Raw genomic sequence first — 22,591 nt, 5'->3', positions numbered from 1 at the left:
GCAGAAAGCAGGTCACGGGCGCCGTACATGTGCTTTCCCGATCGTCCGCTCTAGTCTGACGCAACGAACGCAAGCCCGTGATTTCATTCAATTGCCGTCGCGGACAACCGAAAACGTCCAGCAAAGCAACCAGTCAGGTAACGAAAATCCCTCTTGAATGCTGCAATTTCAAATTCAAAAGCCCCCAGCGAAAAGATACATCCAATGAAAACACGGAAACCGTTACGGGAATATACTCACCGAGTTCGCTTTCACTGGCGCCGGAGCATTGGTCCAACATGCTAACTTGATGCTGGTCGTAGAACAACGGCCCGTGTAGCACTGCCAGTCACAAATGCGCTCTCCGCAGCCTCCGCGACTCACGCCGACAAATAAGTCTTGTAACAGCAATCCTCGCTTCATCGTAGGGGTATCACAGCGGTAAAAAGGCTCGAGTGGCGCGAAAACGCGGCCACCGGGCCTGCCGCCGCCGCCATTTCTCTATATCCCGTCATGCAACGGAGAAATCAACGGCCGCCGGGAGAGAAGGCACGACGAGCATCTCTTAGAGGTTACAGGGCGTTTTATAGGTTACAACGTAGAGGTTACATGTCAGATTTTGTTGATGTAACCTATAAATCATTATTGTAACCTATAAATCGCTTTTAACCTCACGCTTGTAACCCTTAGAACGGACTGGGATAAAGAAAACATCAAAATGAATCCGTTGTATCCTTTATTTTATAGGTTACTTCCGTTTAGAAGTTACATTATGGGTTACCAGGATTAGAGTGTAGGTGAGTACATGTAGGTAAGATGCAGCTGTCATACACTTTCTTCTTTAGTGAAAATGGTAGGCTGCCATTCATTATCTGAGATTGTCTGCCGTGTGCACTCCAACCCATTCGTATCCTTCTATAATTATCTCTGCCTCATGGTTGGGATCCGGGGTCACAACTTGGCCTAAGTAGATATATTCGCTCACCACTTCCACTGCCTCGCCACCTATCTCAAATCGCTGTGCTGTCCCGAGGTTATTGATCATTACTTTGAATTTCTGCATATTAATTTTCAGGCCCACGGTTCTACTCTGTTTGTCCAGTGCGGAAAGCATCCTTTGCAATTCGTCCCCGAGTTACTTAGCAAGGCAACGTCATCAGCAAATCTGAGGTTTCTGAGGTATTCTCCATTAACCCTTACTCCCACCTGTTCCCAATCCAACGTTCTGAATACTTCTTCTAAACATGCTGTGAATAACATTGGAGAGATTGTGTCTTCTTGTCTGACGCCCTTCCTTATAGGTATTTTACTGCTCTCCTTATGGAGGATGATGGTAGCTGTGGACCCATTTTAGATATCCTCTAGTATTCTTACATAATACTCATCTGTCCCCTGGTTCCGTAATGCCTGAATGACTGCTGAGGTTTCGACCGAGTCAAATGATTTCTCATAATCTATGAAGGCTATATATAGGGGTTCCGTATACTCAGCGCACTTCTCTATCACCTGATTGATCGGTATTTATTGACTGATTGGTATTTATGTTAAGGTAATTTCGTTTCCTGCGCTTGGGGGTGGTAGCCAGCGCCACCCGTACCACTCGGGGTGAAGGGGACCTTCTATTTAACCCCCGGGCCGTGACTCGAGTGTCTACGACATTTCGAGAGTGGTAGACCAGCACTGAACCCTGAGACGCGTATTCTGGAGGACCTGAGTACGGCATGTTCAACCTCAGATGAAGACTGGTTCTCCAGTCGAAATTTCACTAAGCCACTGTTTTTTTTTTGTTTTTAATCGTGAGTCAACCATTTTCTCATATATATATATATATATATATATATATATATATATATATATATATATATATATATATATATATATATATATATATATATATATATATATATATATATATGTGAATTAATATAGAAAAAGAAAAAAAACTCACAAAGCGCACGGAAATAGTATAAGTAAACAGTCGGATACACAGCAAGAACAATACAAAGAAGGTTTACTCGCGTAGCGGCAATGGGACTTCCCTTCATCACCGTACAGTTACATGGTACTGCTGCCACAATCATTTGGAACACATTTCTTATATAGCTTTGCCCAAAACTGTGAGAACGAGAGAAAGATGTTTCGGAAAGGGAGAGTATAAATACAGTCGGGCTATGCCCCCTGTGGTACAACAAGAAAGCGAGCGAAAAAAAAAGAGGTTGACTTAACAACGCAGTTCTCAAAACTGCACGACGACATGGCAACGGACGTGGTGTGGGCTTCAAGTTCAGGCGCCACAGAAGCGCGGAAAATGGTGGCTTCAAAAAGAAGGGAAATGTAGACAATAATCAGTGGGTGTGAAGACGGGTTCGGACGTATTCGTTCTTTCAATTTCACATTGTATGTCTTCTTAAGGCTGACAAAGCTCGTATTGGTTGTCTGTACAAATACCACTCATTCCAGTATTCGGGCAAACCAATTTTCGTTTTATGTTTGCACGGGTACTTTCATATCATTTCATTCTTTGTCCCAGCCCCCGACCACTCCCTTCCCACCCCCGTCTTTAGGTTTCAATGTTGTCCCCCAGATTTCTCTTTCAGACATGTATATTATTTTCGTTTTCCCCTGAAAACCCCACTAGCCTCCGAAGCGTCACCGCACCGATGCAAGAAAAGCAATGCATTCATGAGCTCACGCAACCTCCCTAATGCCCAACAAAAAGTCCCTCGAAAAGCCGCTGAGGGCACAATTACCAGAATCGTTGGCGCCTGCGCGCCCCATCGACGAACAAGCTTGCTGGCTACACCCTTTCGCGCGTCGCGGTCATACCATACGGCGCCCCATCTCCAGGAATCGCCTTTTCTTCGCCTTCGGTCGCCCAATCGACAATTGCTTCTTCAAGTCGCACATATCGTGAACACCCCAGACATACCTCGCTTTCTTCCATTATAAAAAGAAAATTGAATAGGCTGGTTTGACGTGAGCTGCGACAACTCTCTTCAAGTTTTCGTCATCCAGTTTACACAATGTAGAAGCACAAGTGACACCCCCCTCTCTATATGAAAATTATAAAAGCGTGGACTAACCATAACAACGCACTCAAGCCACCTTCACCCCACAGTAACACTGTGTCACTAAGTACAGGTTTTTAACTCTTTTTCATACTTTTCTTCACGTTCCAACGCCTGAAGGAGAGAGGGAGCAAGAAAGGGAGAAATAAACGTTTATTGGCTGAAAAGACTAGCTTGGACCTGGTCCTTGCCGGTCCGAGGTGGTAGGTCTCCTCCGTCCAGAAAACCTCTGGCGGTGGCTGCCGCCTTCACCCGTTTCACCACATTCTTCTGGTTCTCCAGATCCTCGTAGACGAGCAGTGCCTCCCACTTTTCAGCGATGTCGTGGTCACCGGTTGTACGGGCGCTTGCATTGTCTTGTGGTGCGGAAGTCAGTGCTGCTGAGGATGCTTGGCTATCCACAGGTGTGTCTGGACGGCGGTCTTCGCAAGGGCACTCCAGGATCATGTGTGCCAAGGTGTCGGGTATGTCGCAGTAAGGGCAGAGATATATGAAAATTACATGGGGTAGATGCGGTTCATCATTATTCCGTGTGTGTACGTGTTTGTTTGGAGTCGACGAACAATTACGCTTTCTTCCTTGGTGAGATCGGCTGTGGTGAGGGATATCTCCTCCGCTCAAGTCGGTAGTGCTGACGTATGGCCCTATAGGTGATGGGTACGTCTGCTGCACCCGTTGCAGCACGAATGTTGGGTGGCAGGAAGGCCCGGCTGGTGTGCTCTCGGGCTGCAGCGTGCGCTGCTTCGTTTCCCGCCATTCTTTCATGCCTCGGGATCCAGGTAACGTAGGTGTCAGGAACTTGGGGGCGCGTCTTTAAGATATTAAGTGCATCCGCGGACACGCGTTCTTTCTGGAAGTTGCGACATGCCGCTTGGGAGTTGGCGAATATCAGTGCTCGGTCGCTGCAGGTCGCCATTGCCTAGGCGATGACTGTTTCTTCTGCCGTTTCGGGGTTACGAGCCAATAATGCTGCCGTCGTCAATTCCCTGCCTCGTTGGTCCGTGGCGCTTATTGCGAAAGCAGTGTGGTCTGGGTATAAAACAAAAAAATTCCAGGCTGCCGAAGGCAGGAGTGCAAGTACAAAAGTATATGCTTGAATTCGGTGAACTCTTATTTTCAGTGACTCGCAGGTTGTCTTAAACCAGTTGCTTATGCCTTCCTTCCTTTTTTGACTCTCGTACTCACCTCAAATGTTCTTTGGGGGCTAGCTTGTAATTATTCGTAATCTCACCAGTTACGGCTAAGAAAAACATAATTCTACATCACCTCAGCTATGGGAGCCATAAACAGCTGTTTATGGCTCTGTTTAGCTGTAATTGCAGTAAAACATCTTGAATTTAAAAAAAGAACAACATTGAAACACTTTTTCTTTCTTCAAATGTGAAATGTTTTCAAAGCGTAGTCAACAAGCGCATCAAGAACGTAGAACGGGGGGTCACAAATGACCTCTTCCAATGTCACTGCTCTGCGCCTACCAGATAAGATAACCAGATTACCATGAAATAAATAACTTGAAAACTTGCTCAGAATATTTTTCCCTTCTTATCCGTCTTAGCACTGCTTGAGCGCTCGAATGACGTCATTCATTAAGTTGCCGCGAGTTTGGGCCGTTTGCCTTTCAGTAGCAGCAATATAACGCACTCGATAACCACTTCAAAGAAAATTGCAACGATTAGAAACTGAAAGGCGTATCCGGTGCGACGAGCGAATTACGCATGGTCACTCTGTGATTGCGATAACTACATTTTCTGCAGTCCTTCCAGACATAACGGAAGGAGTGAAAGCGTTTGTCGACAGTGTTGCAGGGTCCGTTTAAGGGGACCCTGCAACACACTTTCCAACTTTTTTTTTTCTAAATCCATAATCCTCGCAAAACGCAGCCAACAAACACAACCTGCACTTAGTGTAGGACCGCAAAGTATACCTCAGCCAGAAATTTTTGCTCTGTTCCCATCAGACAATTTAGAAACATGTTCAAAAGATTTTCCTCTCTTTCCCGTGTCTTGGTGTTCTTCGAGCGCTCAAATTATGTCATTACAGCTATTGGCCGGCTTTATTTCACTTGCAGCAATAAACGCACTTGACAACCACTTAAAAAAGACCACAGAAGCAAAGCAGAAAGTGAAGGCGGATCTGATGCGACGAGCAAATTACGCGTTGCCACTCTGGGCTGACAGCCACTACAGCTTTTGCCGTAATTGCAGGCATGAAGGAAAGAGTGAAAGCGTTTGTCGGCGTGTTGCAGGGTCCGCTTAAGAAGAGAGAGTGAATATTTTAAACTTGCCTGCAGATACATGTTAAACTGCCCTTGCCACGCCCCCTCCACTTTCCCCCATTTACGCTTTTCTAACGCGCCCGGAGGTCTGAATCTTCGTCGCGGCATTCTGCTTCCTGGTTAGCTCCGCTCTGTGGGGTTATGAGATACTTCTTTCCTAAACCAAATTAGACTTACAAGTAAGACAAGTGAAAATCCGAAATCGTCTGCGTGAAAGAATAGCAGTTCAGCTTGGGGTGCGTCGGTGCAAGCACCCCAGCTAAGGAAATGTTATTTCTGGATAAGTTTCCGCGCAGCTGTGCTTCAGATACAAAAACAATAGTTTATTCGTAAGGTGTATGCTAAACTCGCTCTTATGGGTTACCCGTAAGAAGATATATTGATAAAAAAATACAGTTTTTTTTTTGGCGCGATGGTAAACCCGAAAGAAGCATTTTTTTGTTGTTATAATTGCTGCAATAAAAAAATTCTCATTTGCGTATCTTTTTTCCTTACCCAGACAACCAAAGTAGCGCCTGAGCGACATAGCGATAACTCGCCGATGACTTATCCATGCACGCCTCGCGTAAGAATGTTGACGAAATAAAAGCGCCCGCTTTTTTTCGCCGAGGGATCGCACCGGGACACTGTCGCGACCTGTCGGGCTCGACGGGCCCACGGCAGCGAAACGGCGTACGCGTCAACCCCGACGCCTGTAGCGACAGGGCATGATTGAAGAGATCGCGTCAGGCGCCCCAGCATGACGCCCGCGCGAGGATCGGCTGACCCGCTGTGCGCGCTGATCCGCCTCACCTGTGGGGGCCTCGAGGGCAGCGAAAGAAGCCGTGATGGATACCGCACTCGTGCCGGCCACCGATTTGTCAGCCGTCATTAAGCGCTCGCGGACAAACCCATCGGACCCGGGGCGGCCGCGCGCGCGCGCGCCGGCGCGGACGCAGGCGGCGGCTGCGGCCTGCGTGCGTGCGCGCGCTCCGGAGGGGAAGACGCGCAGCGCGCGCGCGAGTGGGCGGGGCCGCGGCGCGGAGGCGGGGCGCCATTGGCCGCCTGCCCCCACGTGACGCAACCGGCGTGGAGACCCCGTTCCGTTATCAATCGCGCGAAATGCGTGCTCGGCGTGGCCCCGGGAAACGCGCGCGCGGCGTCGAGGGGAGCGCGCCGCCGCTGGCAGCAGTCGTGGTCGCGCGCTGGAGAGGCAGCATGCCGTGAGAGCGGGACAGCTCGGGGTCGCCCGCCATGGAAGAGGAGACGGGCTTCATCAACAGCCAGCCGTCCATGGCGGAGTTCATGACAGCGCTGCCGCACGTCAGCGAGAGCTTCCACAACGGCCGCGTGCCCGCGCCGCCGCCGGCCATGTGCCAGAGCCCGCTGGGGGGACCCCACGGGTCGCCCCCGGCCAAGATGCCGCCGCTCGGCGTGCCGGAGTACCCCTGGATGAAGGAGAAGAAGACCACGAGAAAGCAGCACCAAGGTGAGCCGCCAGCCCGCCGCCGACCACGTGCGCGCTGCGCTACGGTAAACAAAGCGCCATCCATCAGCCCCGCGCCATCAATCATCGAGCCGCCCCGCGATCGGCCGCGCTAACCGGCCGACGACGCTCATCGCCGCCGCCCGCGCCCAGGGTCCCCGCTCGCGCCGATACCAGCCTGTGCTCGGCCGCGCAGTGATTCTATCGCCGGGAGAGTTGCTCGAAAGTTCGAAGCTGCTGCGGGCGTCTGGAAATACACTTCGTGTTGTGTGTAATAACCAGTTTCGGTTTTGACCTTGGAAGCTTTGTTCGCGGACGGCGCAATATCCTGGCGTGGAAAATACCTCGCTGGCGTGTAGCTTGTAAAGCTTTCAGTGCGCTTTACGGTGACCTTTTCATTCGAGGTTAGGTCGTGTCGTTTAAATATTTCGATTATTTTCGGAACGTACGTCTTAACACCAGTCGTTAAAACATGGCAATTAGAATGTCAGTCTATTGCGGTCCGCCTTCTACACAACTGTATATTGTCTCCCTATATGTCTACCTTTTCCATGACGGCTACTTTTACGTGCGTGCGTGTGTGTAGGCTCTGCGCTACCCAATGCATGCGCAGTGGCTGGACGCCCGTTTATAACGAGCACATTTGCATGTATCAAACGACTATAGAGAACCTGAATGTTGTGGGGAGATGTCCGTGACACTCACTCGCGCAGATATTAGCATTTTGGTTATTTTGTGCAAATTTATGACTCAAACCATCAGTGGATCACGTGTTGTGCCTTGTGAAAATACTCGACATGTCAGAGCGAAGTTTTAGCTACACGTATCGTATAAACGTAACTTGAAATCCTGTCTAAAAGCGCAGGCGGCAAATGAAATTCAATGCAGCCGCATACGCTCAGTAATTCAACTGCTTCTTAGTCACCATTTGAATTTACTTGTATCATATATTTCGCGCCAAATTACGACGCGCATGCCTGCGTCCGAGGCCGGTACACGAGTTCACCGCCAGGTTTATCGACTTTCTTCGTGTTAACACATCGCAGCATTAGGGTGACCAAAGAGCCAACAGTACCATAGATTGATAGAATTATTAAACGTGCATACGCCACTTCGATCTTTAATCGATTCTGTCGCTCCTACACTTTGGTACATCATCGTAGCGACGGGTTTCTCGCAAGCACTTTGGCATGCAGTACGTGTCACAGAAGAAAAGTGTGAAAGCATCGTCTGTATTCCTTCACTGATGACTATTTTAAAACTGGCTGGCCAAATCATGTAACAAATACTTCCTGTTCTACGTTAAAGTGATCATTATTAGACACTTTAATTAGACACTTTAAGAATTTAGCTACTTTAATTCTTGCGCGAGTGGACGTTATTAGTTTGGAGTAATTACCCGCGTACGTTGCTGTCACTTCTTCTGTGGAATCGTAGCAGGTAATCTTCGGTCTCGTACGAGATACTTTTGGCAGTGAGTGTTATAACGATGATAGGAAGTCAATTAGTGTCGTTTTTGAAAAGAGAAGGGGAAAAAAAGTGGCAAGTTCAGTTTTTCTGAACTGCTATGCGCAATCCTCAGCTTTTTCTAGCGTGAAATTCGCAAACGAGATGGTGCCGAGTTGAGCCAGGACAGACACGAGAATCGCTAGGCTTGCAGCATCTTAGGTTGTATAGCAAATGCGAATAGATTAAATGTATGCACACAAAGCAACAATAACAGCCAATAACATAATGTCCGGGTGTGACATCGACTGATATTTCGACCCACGCCGTTCAAAACTAATATTAAAGCGAATTTGAAGTTAGAAACATATGTCTGACCTTATAATAATATTAATACTAAGTGTTTTCGGCACAAAGAAGCAATATTCAGGTTAGGATAAAACTGATTTTAACACAATAATATTAGTCGCAATGAAAACAAGTGTTCATTGGAGCTGAAAAATAAAGGCATTAAGAAATGAATACGAGACCCCATGTATATATAGTGAATATCCCTTCACTACGGAAGTGCCTTAAAACCTGCTCATTCAACCTAGAAAGGTTAGTCGTGCTTGTTTTCCAGTCCCATATGCCTAGGTCGATGCCAACCTCTCACTTTTAGTTTTCTTTTTAAACGCCTTTTACTCATATTCTTACTTAATACAGCGAACTCGAGTTAATTCATACTTCTATAATTCAAACTTTCAGTCAATTTAAACAAATTTTGAAATTTTGGGTGGCCCGCTATGTTTTCAACGTATTTTAAAACCGCTTAATTCACATAGCCTAAAATCGCTTAATTCGTACTTTTTGCTTGTTCTTGCTAGAAAACATCTGCTGCATTAGTCGATAGCTGCACTATTGGATCCTTATATCAGAAAACCATCGCAGAAACATCTCTCAATGAACTGGCTGCCCTTTCTGCAATCGAAAACTTTGTTTTGAACTCTCATGCAAAGAAAAAGCACTCGTTTATTAGTGATTATCCTTTCAAAGTGCGAATACCACTTCGGTATTTTGTGTAAATGTTGTATTATTAAACATATAAGAATGCTCCATTACCACACAAATTGGCATGTTGCCCCTAATCATGTTTATGAGAACTCCTTATAATTCAAACTTCTGACAAATCAAACAAAATCCAGGGTCCCTTAGAGTTTCAATTATCGCGAGTCTGCTGTACTTATACTTACATTCTGCCTTCGTTACTGCGGTGTAGGAAGTCACCCTTGCTTGGCTTTTTAAAAATGGCGGAATTTGGATGTGTTCCGTGGCCTTATTCTACGAACCTGTTGATTGCAGGAAAACCTCAATCATGTAACAGCGATATTTGCAGCGATATTTGCGCGGGAGTTTTCTATTTAAAAAAGTCGTAAATGAACTTACACACGGCACGTGCTTCTATTGTTTACGTGTTGGATATTTTTTAAGACTAGTGTGCAATTACACTAGCTGAGTTTTACTTCTTTTTAATGACAGATATTACACCCCGCAGCAACTTCATGGGATGCTGACGAGGACAGTTGATTTATCGAGGCTGCGGCAGACTTCCTATGCAACTGTTGCAGACCGTGCCTTTTTGGGAAAAGTTATGTGGTGGTGTGACGTGCTACAGAATTGTGAGGCGGAAAAAGCGGCACTTATACTTCGCAATAGAGTAAGGAGGAACGATTTTACACATTTCCTCTTTATAACTGGAGAATTCGCAACGATATAGATTACTGCTCCCACATCAGTCTCGCCGCGTGTATATTGGACAGGCGGAAATTTCACAAGGTTCAGCCAAAGTACCTATATACGCTTTCTCATTTCTTGCATGTAAAAACACGACGCTGCTAATTTCTGGGCGGAAGGGCTGCATTTCCGCGTTGTTTTAGCGATTGATGTATATATAATATATCAAGCTCTCCGTCTCGTCCGGACCTATTTTGTCTACTATTTTTTAACGCGTTCTCGTGAGACACCCATCATGTCCACTAATTACACTACTCGGGACCACGGGGGAAACACTAATTACTCAAAACTAAGCTTTTTAAGTTCGTCGAAATACGACGTTTAAGACAAACAATTTCGTAGTTTCATAAAGAAGTTAGTGGGGACTTGGACACGGTATAGCCTGTACCACATGATGGTGGCGTCCGCGCCAGTGCTCCCAAGCGAGCGCACATTTGTTACGGTCCAAGCACGCAAATTTGGGCTAAATACCGCGAAATGCAAAACACGCGTCACCTTTCCTTTCCCACTTTCCCATCGTCACCCTTGTGTCCCGGTAAGCTGTACTGCTTCCATCGTTGCGGCGGCACTAAGCGGATCATTTAAGGAAAGAAGCCAAGAACGCGCGCCCGTCGTGTGAAGACGCATAGTGTTAAATGCGATGGAATTTATACAGAGCCAACTTCGCACATTCATGGTCTCCATCCGTCATTCGTTCATGGCCCATTCAGTCGACTCAACACCAGAGGCTCGTTTTCTGGAAGTCTTGCCAGGACATGGAGTGTTCACAACCTGGCAGGAATGTGGCGGGAGAAGAACCGAGGAGGTCATGAGAAATGTCCGCCTCCTCCGTTATCTCACCCCCTAAGTGCTAATAGCGCGGGACCCTTCTGCCCCAGTTGCTATCCCTTTACGGCAGTTAGTCACGCGAACAGAGGAGGGCCCAAGTTGCGTTCTTGGGGCACCCCCTCCTGCTACTGTTTGACACAACCTTTTTACACACTCACGGCCTCTTATCCGCAACATTTGCAGGTTCTCCACATCGCACCTGATGCTAATTATAAAAAAAGGACTGTAAAGCACGAAACCAATCTTTGTCGCAAAATATAAAACATGCCTGCGACCAAGCAAGTTTTGCACGCGCGTGCGTATCCCTCACTGATGAGCGGGATACCGATCCATTTTGCTCCGCATGAAACGCATTTACGAATGAATGGACAGCAGAGTTGAATTAGGCATCACTGGGTTTCTTCGATTATCAGTCCGGAACTCACTGCGGACTTCCAGAGAAACAGTCCGGCATTCGTTTCGCGCATACATTCCTGGCGCTTGGAAATTGTCGGACTGCACGCGTACACCGCAACAGAGATCGAACCCGCTTCTTTGGACTCAGCAGCACAATGCCTTAGCCACTCAGCCACCACGGCAGGCACCTGTATGGCACTTACCGGTAATTGCAACGCCAACGTCACCCCATTATGAATAACTGTTTTTCTCGTATGTCGTTATGACATTCGTGCACTTGTTTCTCTGTTTCCTTCGTCTGTCATCTTGCTCGTGACGTAACCTGTTTATCACATCCTGCGCCCAACTCCAGGTGTTTATGTAGGCTAGATGCATTTTCTACAAGTCTTCCCTCTCTGTGTGTGCCTCTTTTTTATTGAATGGTTGTACGGTTTAACGCCCCGTAGTGGAGGGGTCAGGATTATTTTTGACCACCTGGGGATCTTTAACTTACGCCGAAATCTCGTACACGAGGGCGTTTTTGCTTTCCGCCTCCAGCGGAAATGCTGCCGCCTCGGCCGGGAATCGAACCCGCGTCCTCCTCATGCTCAGGAGCACAACGCCTTAGCCACTGAGCCACCGCGGCGGGTGTGTCTCTTTTTGCCACTAGTGACGAGCAAGACGAGAAGCTGGGGGAGACGCTTCCTAAACTCATCAGTGTCATAGTTCAAAACATATAGCGGCCGGCTTTCCGCTTAGAAATACCGATATCGTAATCCCGTAACCGCAGATTGCGCGGCGCACATAATTTGCCGCCTAAAATGGGACGTTGTCAGCGGAAAAATTAGGAGCATATATGTATATAATCGACCATAAAGGCTTTTTGATGGTGCGATTTTAAGCATTGAGTGCCGAAGGCTTAACGATTATAGTTGTTGCCTTTTTTAGATCAGTTTATTTCCATCGTGCGTCAGTGTTTTTGCGTCTTTTGAGGCAAACGAACACGACATTGACAACATGCGGCGTTTATTTAAATTCGCCTTTTCTTTCCCGAGCGCACGTTACCAGGACATCCTGGACTGTCGCCCATACAGAGAAACTGAGCTCAATCATTTTCGGTTTGCACCGGCAGTTAAAAAATGGAGGAAGCTCACAGTAACACGTAAGACTTGAAGGTATACCGAAGCTGTACAAAACCTGCACGACCACCACGACGGTTTAAGTCCACAATTGCTGCCGATTTGCTTTTTTTTTTCTTTGCTGCCGCAACGACCTTTACTCCATCACTGTTGCTATAAGTGTAGGCTTCGTTCACTTTTTTTTAATTGATAATCATCGGACATCACCTTGGAGGGCCGTGCTACCCTTACAAAAATGGGTTCTGAATTTCTGTTGACGTTTCATTGAGTTCTCATTGATTCAACGGAAAATCAACAGAAACTCAATGTTCATTGAGTTTACACATTGAGAACACAACGGAATTTTCGTTGTGGTCCGCACAATGATTTTTCTATTGTGGAGTTCTTGTTGACTTTTTGTTGTATTTTCAGTGACTCATGGTGATTATTTGTGAAACTCAATGTTCATTGAGTTTACACATTGAGAACACAACGGAATTTTCGTTGTGGTCCGCACAATGATTTTTCTGTTGTGGAGTTCTTGTTGACTTTTTGTTGTATTTTCAGTGACTCATGGTGATTATTTGTGAAACTCAATGTTCATTGAGTTTACACATTAAGAACACAACGGAATTTTCGTTGTGGTCCGCACAATGATTTTTCTATTGTGGAGTTCTTGTTGACTTTTTGTTGTATTTTCGGTGACTCATGCTGATTATTTGTGGGCAAGTCATCAGCAACTGATGCCAAATACTATCTGCATGCTTCTTCGACATGGACAGCCACGTGCACTAAAACTTTAATACCCACTGTCCTGGATGTATGAGCCTAATTAGGCAGCATCTTAGCATATTTTTGTGCAGTGTGAGTGTATTAAATAAGTTGCATTTTTCAAGGAAGTTGCATTTTGTACAGGTAGCCAGCTTTCACAATGCAACTCTCAGCGCTTTCTTGTACCGGTACGTATATCCCAGCTGAAAATATGGCAACATATCCATACGACATGCATGATATCATAACGATTTCGAGATGTCTTCAATATCACAAAGATTTCAACGAAAATCATAACTTTTACGGCATGTTGTCGACACCTTATGGATTCAACGACATTTCGTTGTCCTCAACATCATGAAGGTCCAATATCGCAAAGATTTCAACGACTTGTCGAATAAGTATAACGACATGTCTTTAATGATAAGGACTTCTACTAGATGTCGATATACTGCAAGATTATAAAGGTCTAATATCGTAAAGAGTCAAACAATATGTCGAAGATCAACAACATGTTCATGATATAAAGATTTCAACGATGAGTCCTAGACGTTCTGCAATATGTCTTCAAGGTATTCTTACAACATGTCACATATCGCACAAATCAGCGCGTCATGTCTGATACTTTGTGTAACATCTCGCAGACAATATATGTTCTGCCTTGAAGCATTGGAAGCATGCAAAGTACAAGATACAGCACAAGGTAAAGTACAGTACAAACTCTGATAACTTGCACTTTCAGTGTGATCGAACAAAATTCAAATTCTTGTTTATACTGTTGTTTTATCAATGTTTCTAGAGTGCATATTTCAATTTCAGCCATTCAGTTAACCCATAAAATTCACTTGTCCACACTACAAAATATCCGCTGCTTCACCACCAGCTAAAAATTTGTCTCCAGATATCATTAAACAGCAGCGTCTATATCTGGTATAGACGCTACGTTTGCGTTTTGATTTTTCCCTTCTAGACGGACGATAGCATAACGATGTCAAGATATGCTTTGACTCATACCACGGCAAGCACAATCGTTTGTTGCTGAAGCCTCGGTTGCTCTTCGTCAACAACAAACTGAATCGGCCGGACAGTTTTTTTTTTCGATTGCGTGTTTCCATTTCTGCGCAGGCCGGCGGGGGCGGCCCATGTTACATCTTTTTCGCTCGTCGCTGCCGCCCACAGTACCTGTTTGCTGCACTTATTACGTCGCCGCCACCGCATGCTTCGGTCTCTTTAATATTGCCTTGCATTATCCCCAACTTGTTACAAACTCAGAGGTTTTCGCTGCTGTATGCGCCTGACATGCCAGGAGTGACATCGCTTGTAGTTTTAGCGCGATGTTGCTTGTCTGCAAGATCGGTGCGTGACAAACAAGCGTTACCGACGCCACAATTCCAACGGCGCATGCCATTTCCTTCGTGGCTACCGTGGCTTGCGAAGAAAAGATCGCGGGTGACCTGCGATAGCTTTGCTTGAGTCAAATAAGGGAGCTCCGGCTCAATCGCTCGGAGTACTAACAATGTGACCTCGTCTGCAAGATCGGTGCGTGAGAAACAAGCGTTAGAACTGCCAGAATTCCAAAAATGCAGCATTTACTAGACACAAACGACAATTTTCATTGCCGGCTTACGTAGTTATACACTCATTTTAGTCGCTCGCTGAAGTCTCGCCGATATGGCCGAGTGGTTATACCTTCGATTACTATTTTGAGGGTCCATTGTTCGAATCCTCGTCGGCCGGTTTTTTTTTTTTTTTTTTTCCGGTGAAGGTTTTATTACCTCTTCTTTTTTAAAACCAGAGTAAGCGCCTGTTCCTTGCTTTCAATCACACCGACGTTTGCCACCCTCTTCCTAAACCCAAAGTAGTTCGTTTTCTCGCACCTCCTCTGTAGAGAAACCCGCGGTGAAAACAAAACCAAAACTAACTTTAAAACTTCTTTACAATTTAAATATATGTCAGTTATTTTACTTTTATTCACTTTTGCGTTTAAAACCTCAAATTTCAGTTATAAACACTTTTAAGACTTTGAAAGCAGGAAGTTAATTACCAATAACACAATTTTCGTCAAACTTAGAAATGCTGCTATTGCAGTCTGGCAACTATCACTCCCTTTTTGTGTGTTTGTTTATGGAGTTGGTTTTGTGCGGAGTGGTTGCTGGGGCGATTTGTGCAGTTTTATCTATTGCAAGCTTAAATCATAGTTATAAAACGCGTGTGTTGAACACGCGGGAACGGGAAGAACGATCATCGCCTCAACGATCATCGCGCGTCAAAGGTGGATGTCATTGCGTCCGAACAACAAAGTGTGTGGTGTCCTTGAAGGGGAAGACGAGCGTGAAGAAGGATTTTAGGCGGGAAACGTCGTTTCTGCTGGGGTGAGTACGCATTTTTTGTTTTTCTGTTCTTGCAACGGTTCTTGTTCGGAACGAGTTCTGGTGCTTATGGGCCAGTAATTCGGCAGACCCCCATCTCATTTGCTCTCAGAGCCTATACTTGTTTGGCGCCTTGGATTTACCAGTCTACCGTTTCCGCAGCCGTCAGCATCAATTTACGCTGAAGCTAGACCTTTGTTGCGATGCTCGCGCAGTAGAACGCGGCAGCTAATTATTTGACATCACGCAAGGCTCTTAAACACCGGGGCGTTTGTTTGTTATGTGTCTCTCAAACAGTGCCTTTGCGGCGACTGTTAATTCCGTGCAGTGCGCTTCGCAGCTATTACGCTCGCGAGACCGTCTGCCGCCGTCGCGACCCGTCTCGTGGTGTTCGGGCCGCGATATGCGTCGTGGTATGCGTGCCGTACTCGTGAAGCTCACATTCGCATACTTGGAAATTGAAGGTGAAATGCGCGCGCGTGGTCTCGCAGGGGCGCCTGCCCACTCAACTCTATTTATATTGGAGAATCGAACTCGCAAAGGCAAGCCAGGCATTGAAATGGAGGAGCCTCAACTAGTACACACCAGTTCCGATTGAAAGCTAGGGATGCATATGGGCTGCTAGCAAGCGTTCCATGCAAATTAGCATAGCAGTGAGCTTCGCATATATCAGGCATACCCCACTCACAGAACCTGCGTGCCTAATAAATACATTACTGTGACCTAAATTTCAGTTTGGGTGTTGCGGGAATGTTCTTATTAGGGCCTTGGAGGTTACTCATTAACGATTAATAATCTGCTTAATGTAAGCATTCGTGGTTTGTGTGTGCTTTTCTTGTATTTCATCAAGTGCCACCACACTCACAGATTATGCACTTTCAGGTGCTGCTGCTGGCTGTCCGGGTTGGCTGGCTGGCTTTCAGTCCAGTTTCAAAGGCTTTGCCAGGGCCCTCCGTGGCCAACTGACACTGCACCTGCTGTACCCAAGTACTGCCTGGCCTTTCCTTGGTGCTGGGTACGCTTTGCCGCCAGGAATAGTCGATCCTTCATCCATCATCTGGCCGCTTGGACCACCCATTCAGAAGCCAGCGCATTTGCTCAACGCATCGGTCCAGGCACCGCTGCCACATCAGTGCACCCACTGATTATGTACTTTCAGGTTAGTTATTTCATGTTGGAACCTGTCATAATGTATACCTGTTAGCAGTGCTCTAGCCCCTGGTTATTTGAAACAGTTTCATGAAGCAGTGTTGTGCATTTTGAGTGTGTCATTGCTTAGCAGGGATATTGAAGCGAATCTGGGGCCAATGGCTAAAGTGCAAGAATAGAAATTGAACTGACTTTGAAGCAAGTATCCGTATGTAATCAAGCCAAACAAACATTTAGGATTTTCGATATGGTTTTGAATTTGCAATACAAACTGGTGTGGAGCTACTTTCCATTTTAAGTAAGCTTACAATATTATCTACTTCAGATCATACTGTTATTAATCACACTATACCGAAAAGTACATACCGCAGTCTGTAGATTTTGTCGGCACATTTTTCGCAGTCTCTCATGACAGGCACTATTCTCAGTGATTGGAGGATAGCCGAGGTAGCACCAGTCTTTAAATCAGGGACGGTACTTCAGCATTAAATTTTCCTAACAAGCACCATACGCTAGGTCAGGGAACATTTCATCCACTCTCAAGTTGCTAATTATTTATAATATCACATTCGAATATCAGTACGGTTTTCACAAGGGTTACATGAGAATTTTTCGCGTACCCAAGCTGCAGCATAAGTGTCTGATTGATTTTCGATGGCTTCCCATCGATGAAACGGACCAAACATACCTCCAAAGAACAGAAACGTGCGATAAGGATTGAGCATGCGGGTGATTAAACAGCGCTTCCAAAAGCAGCGTACCACTGGGCTCATTCTGGCAAATTTGCCAGGCTCTAAGTCTGCGATTTAGCGCGACGACCCATTTACGGTGACACTCAAGCGACGCAGGAAATTTGTGCAGCCAATAGACTCCGCACATGCAGACACTTGTTTTGTCATGGTGCACTTCGCACGGTTCTTGCATGAGCACTTTGCGCTTACGCTGATTGTTGGTGCAGCCAGTAACGACGTAATCACGCCTGCCCGGACAAGTAGCTTCTGAACATCGCCAAGTAAAAGGCAATGACGGCAATTTTCCCAGAATTCCGAAAATAAACATCAATTGAGGATAAAAAGGTCAGGCGTCCTGCTGGCAGGATGAAACGTGGCCTTACAGGCAATGCCTGTCAGGCAATGCCTGGCCCGCCACCTTAGCGGGTTAGGAACAGAATTGATGGGCAAACGGGACACCTCTTGGAAGAATTAAACGTTCTCCTTAGGCACTGCTAAACTTGTTGCTGCTGAAATGCCAAATAAATGACACCGATTTTCGATGCCGTTCGGGGCGTCTGATATTCACGCATGGCACGGAGCAACAGCGTGGGACTCAGCGTCGTCTGCTCGCCCCGCAGTCCGAAAGAATTGGTGGCGCCCAGTGCAGGATGGAAATTCTTGTCTATCATGTCTGCTGCAAAATATGCCCATGTGGTCGAGATTTCGGCGCATGTAAAGATGCGCAGGTTGTCAAAATTAATACGGAGCCCTCTACTATGGCTCACCTCACAGTCTGTGTAGCGTTGGCGCATTAAACCCGAGAATCAATCAATTATAATTTATGCTTCATCTACATTGAAAAGAAAACACTTGAAAATCTTTGTCCCCCAGGTGGAATCTCTGTCACCGCCACTGTATGTAATTTTATTGCACTCTTACCTCGCAGTCGTTTCCACCCAGATCCTGTGCATAATCGCTCAGCATTGGAAGCTCAGGTGGAGGATGGTCATGCGCTCAACATACCAGAACACTCACTAGAGCACCTCTCAAGCTCTCGTACTCCTCAAGAAGTGCGCAGCATGCCTGGGGGGGCACAGTAAAAACAGTGCCTCTTATCACACACCACCACCACATGAAATATCGTTGCAGCTTTAAGTGCATAAATTTTCCTTATTCGAGCCACAGTCATTTGAAGCAATGAAAAAAAAAATAAGGCAATCAGCGCGCGGAGATGACACAGACAGTGCAAAATTATCTTATCTGAGCCGCTGTCCGCACCTGTCCAATTGTCACGCCAAGTTAGACCATCTTCAAGCACTGCCCTAGCATTTGCTTCAAGAGAAAAAAAAAACTCGCTGTGCTAGCATTCGTCGTGCAGCCTGCTTCGTGTCTGTGGTTGTAGGAGGCGTGAACAGCGCAGTGCGGAATTTCGAACCAAAAACAATGCTGGGTACTCCTTACGACAAGGCATTCGCAAACCCACAATCCTGCAGAAAGAACACCAGCCACACAAAAAGTTCCTGCTAGCACCACGCCGCAAACCACATTTCGCGTATGACCCTCGTGCACTGCTAGCCAATGAAAAAATGAAGGAGCAAATTGGCCTAGTTGTAACTAGGGTTCACTCTTTTCAATTTAAATAATTTAAAAAATCAATAACAGTCTGCTCATTTTATTTTGCTGAATCGGGTACTAAAAAAAGGTCAGTTTTTTATGGATAGTTGCATGAGTCAGGGCAAGTCATCGTACTGCCTACTTTGTGTGCATTACAGCCATCTGACTATTTTAGCCACATAACCTTTCATCCAGATTGACCTAACAGCACCCAAATGGTTTTTTTTTGCCTTTCTACCACAAAGCAATACACCCACGGTGTACTGCAGTGGGCACTTGGCAAACACTTTAATGAATTCTTGAAACGCTTGTTTAAACAAGCCGAAAGCATGTTGAGGTATGCATGTTCACCCATAAAAACTAAAAATATACATTTAAATTAAATCTATTCGAAAAGAATGTTTAGTGGATCAATGCCAAAATCTGTAAATGAATTACCGTAATATTCTGAGAAATTGTTCATGGGTACTCAAACTCTTCATTGTCTCGATCCTGGAGTTCATGTTGGTTCAACTGTTTCGGTTTTATTTTCTGCTCGCAGGTTGACATTGGGGGCGGTGTGCTAATTGAGAAGGGGTACCTGGATCAACTGGTGCATGCGTGTGCGAGTGGCCCTGGCAAATTTGCCAGGGCTCTTTTGCGCCATGTCTTCACTCCGGAGGAGCTCAAGGGGAAAACTCTCTTTGGAGGGAAAGGCAAAGCCCAGGGCGACGCTCCTACAAAGCCAGGGTTGGACCAGGTGCGGGTGAAGGCTGTGGTCGGTGAGTGCACATGATTTGCATTTAGAGTGCCAAGAACAAAGCTGTCATCTTTGTCAACTTGTAGCTAATCACCCGTTTTTCTTCATGTGCACAGTGAGATCAGTGCATCCCTTTTATGCTTTTTGGGAAAGTGTCTATTTTTGCACACTTTTATTACTAATTCTGCGAACTTGCTGAACACGTTTTCATTTTTTATAGTAAATCATAAATTCATTCTATCTCTTGCAGGCTACACGGGCCAGAAGTTTCCAGGTGTGAGCGCCGGTTACATAAAAAATAACCTATCATCGCTTTTGAATCGGGAAATAAAGTAAAAAGTGCACGCTGAACACCTTGTTTTTCTTTTTGCATGTCTGCATGAGGCAGAATTTTTAATCACATGACATACACTACTGCCACACCATAAACTCGTGTATTGGTGGTGCGATAAAATGTAGATTCTTGTTCAACCTACAATGATCGCAAAAACCTTTGAAAGTAATCGCAGCAGAAACACATTGAGCATTCGTGTAAAACTCAACAACATATCAACAGAAACGCATGGGGCACTCGTAAAAATCTCAACAAAATATCAACAGAAACGCATGCGGCACTCGTAAAAATCTCAACAAAATATCAACAGAAACACATTGGGCACTCATAAAAACCTCGACAAAATATCAATAAAAAATTCAGTGGAGACTCAACGGAAAGGCAACAGAAACTCAATAGGAATTCGACGTAAGAAATTCAACGGAAAATCAATGAAACCACGGTGGCCACTTTTCCTGAAAAACTCAACAAATCCTCAACACAATCTCAACAGAAATTCTTTGGATACTCAACAATGTTTGTTGAGTGAATTCAACAAAATTTCTTATGAAACTCAACAATCATTTTTGTAAGGGTATGACGTGTCTTTCTCGTTCCGAGCAAGTGATTGCCACGATTACGGCGAACGCTGGAGTTTTTATTGGCTAATCTTGGCAAATATCTCTAAGTGGGCATGTTTGGCTTGACAAACGTGCGCCGGGGACGCTGGGCGGTCGTCGCGAGGCACGCACATGCCAGCGCTAGGCATTTTCTTGGTTTTCTTAACTGCCGGCCGGTCGCCGCGAGGCCCGAGCTCACGTGCCAGCGCTCGGAAATTTCTTGGCATTTTTAACTGCGGACACGAAAAATTATACTATTTTCTAAACAGCTTCGCTCTTAAAAAACGGAATTCCTTCTCCCCGTTTCAAGTTTATTTTCGCAATTCTCGTGTGGAGACCAGTCAGATCTGCAAAAATTCGCTAAGTGCATTTCAAGTGTCTGTAAAGGGGGCGATGACGTGAGAGCCAGCGTTGTAGTTGTGGAAGTTCCTCTTGCAGGTAGGAGTGTTAAAATTATTCGCCCGCGACAAATGAGTGTGAAAACTTGAATGAACCTAAATATGGATGGAGACTGTTGTGTACTGAGATCACGGTGTGCGTTAGAAAGCCCCAAACATCACTCATGATACCCACATTGCATATAAATGTGGATCATAATGGAAAGCCTCGGTGCGATAAGCCGCGTTTATTTTAATTATCCACCTCGGCAGTCGAGATGCGACTATAACGGTGGCCCTGTATTTTCCTGGCCTGACTCGTGGAAAGGGGAGATCGATACGTCGGTTACTGGTAATCGTTAACGCAATTTTACGTTGGTTTGGGCACCCCCCTCCCTCCCCCCTGCTCCCCCAACCCCACTACCGGTGTACGCTCTTTACAAGCTAGAAGGTAGGTTTGGCAAATTTTGTCCCCTTGAGAATTTAATATGCAAGTATTTTGTAATACTATCCGCCACTATTACCAAAACTTGAATGATTATATGGGATAGTTTCTTTTTTCTCTCTCTCTTTTGAAGGGCTCCTGTTTTCAGCACGCCTCACAATAGCGTACACTTGGGATTTACGTAGAAACGCGCTTCGTACAAACTGCTGACCTTCTTACCCACGTATAACTCAATTCGCACAGAGCAGAACCTTTCTGATAAACAAAATAAAGGCGTGATTTTGTTTCGTCTGTACCGCATCACGAACGTTTAAAACTACGAGCAACGCGTGCTAACATGCAAACAGCGTGCAACGATGTGTAACTTTTAACACATCTATTATCATCGTTGTCCTTTTCGAGCGCTGGCCTACACTATTCGTATAAGCTATTTCCTTGCCGAAATCCCCGCTCTTCCCATATGTTCCGATATCCCTCCACTTATATCATCCATTTACTTGGTACTCGCCGCTTGCTTTCCTGCAGGTGCACGTTTCGCCCAATACTGGTGCATCTACGCTGGGATGCACAGTCGTGTGCCTGTTTGTTCAGATGTCCCGTTCAAACTTACTTCTTACTTGTTCCTTCCGCGAAATGCCCTTCGCCAATGCCCGCTGATTGGTTGGTACTAGTGTCACTAAATAAGCTACGCTTAAGAGTACCGCCACTTCGTGCACCCGGAAGCGTCCGGGAGCCATCTTGTTTCTGGCTTGCAGTGTTGTCATCTCTCCCAACGAAACCGCCGCCGGTTGTGACGGGCAGGGTGTGACCAGCCGCTCTCTAGCGTCCGCACAGCAGAGGGAGAAGAGAGGCGCCCAGAAACAAAATGGCTGCGCCCATATGTAAACAAATATCACGTTGTGCAGACCGACCAATGAAAATCTGGCGGCCCATAACAATGAGAGAAAAGAGTGCCGATACTCTAAAAGCCTTTATTTAGTGACGTAGTTGGTACGTGTGATAGGGACGCCAATCATGCCTTCCATGGCCCTCCGAAAAATAACTTCTTTGATCTCGGCTTAAATGAGTTAACATTAACTCTATAGACCGAGCCGTTAAGCGTACTGGAAAAGTATCACTGTTGCAAGCTGAATTTTTCGCGTTGCGGGCGGGTC

The 22,591-nt window shown here is 45.9% G+C and overlaps 2 protein-coding genes across 4 annotated transcripts in view; both read left to right on the top strand.

The window, feature by feature from the left end:
* The first annotated feature begins 6,380 nt into the window (after positions 1–6,380).
* Positions 6,381–22,591, top strand: part of Pb (homeobox proposcipedia) — a 104,301-nt gene continuing 88,090 nt past the window's right edge. Inside the window, exon 1 of one of the 2 annotated variants that reach the window (XM_077707023.1) lies at positions 6,381–6,790. In XM_077707023.1, coding sequence (XP_077563149.1) covers positions 6,556–6,790 — 235 coding nt within the window. In that variant the 5' untranslated portion in view covers positions 6,381–6,555. The remainder of the gene's footprint in view (positions 6,791–22,591) is intronic. The other variant, XM_077707024.1, reaches the window with a different exon arrangement.
* LOC144178883 (uncharacterized) lies at positions 14,883–20,033 on the top strand. Of its 2 annotated transcripts, XR_013324084.1 has the most exons (4): positions 14,883–15,470; positions 16,350–16,626; positions 19,485–19,704; positions 19,933–20,033. XR_013324084.1 is itself a non-coding variant. In XM_077707035.1 (3 exons), the coding sequence occupies exons 1-3, from the start codon at positions 16,615–16,617 to the stop codon at positions 20,016–20,018; spliced, it is 318 nt and encodes a 105-aa protein (XP_077563161.1). In that variant the 5' UTR covers positions 16,236–16,614; the 3' UTR covers positions 20,019–20,033. The 2 variants fall into 2 exon arrangements, 1 of the variants encoding a protein (XP_077563161.1); XM_077707035.1 differs by lacking the exon at positions 14,883–15,470 and having other exon boundaries at positions 16,236–16,626.

This window comes from Haemaphysalis longicornis, unplaced genomic scaffold (assembly GCF_048455015.1).
Source record: "Haemaphysalis longicornis isolate Haplotype H1 unplaced genomic scaffold, Haemaphysalis longicornis Haplotype H1 scaffold_4, whole genome shotgun sequence".
Lineage (NCBI taxonomy): Eukaryota > Metazoa > Arthropoda > Arachnida > Ixodida > Ixodidae > Haemaphysalis > Haemaphysalis longicornis.
This window is presented reverse-complemented; position numbering and strand designations above follow the sequence as displayed.

Bases quoted from the DNA above. Each gene is read 5' to 3' on its own strand.
- LOC144178883 (XM_077707035.1), top strand. The intron at 19,705-19,932 runs GTGAGTGCACAT...TATCTCTTGCAG, and splicing joins GCGGGTGAAGGCTGTGGTCG to GCTACACGGGCCAGAAGTTT.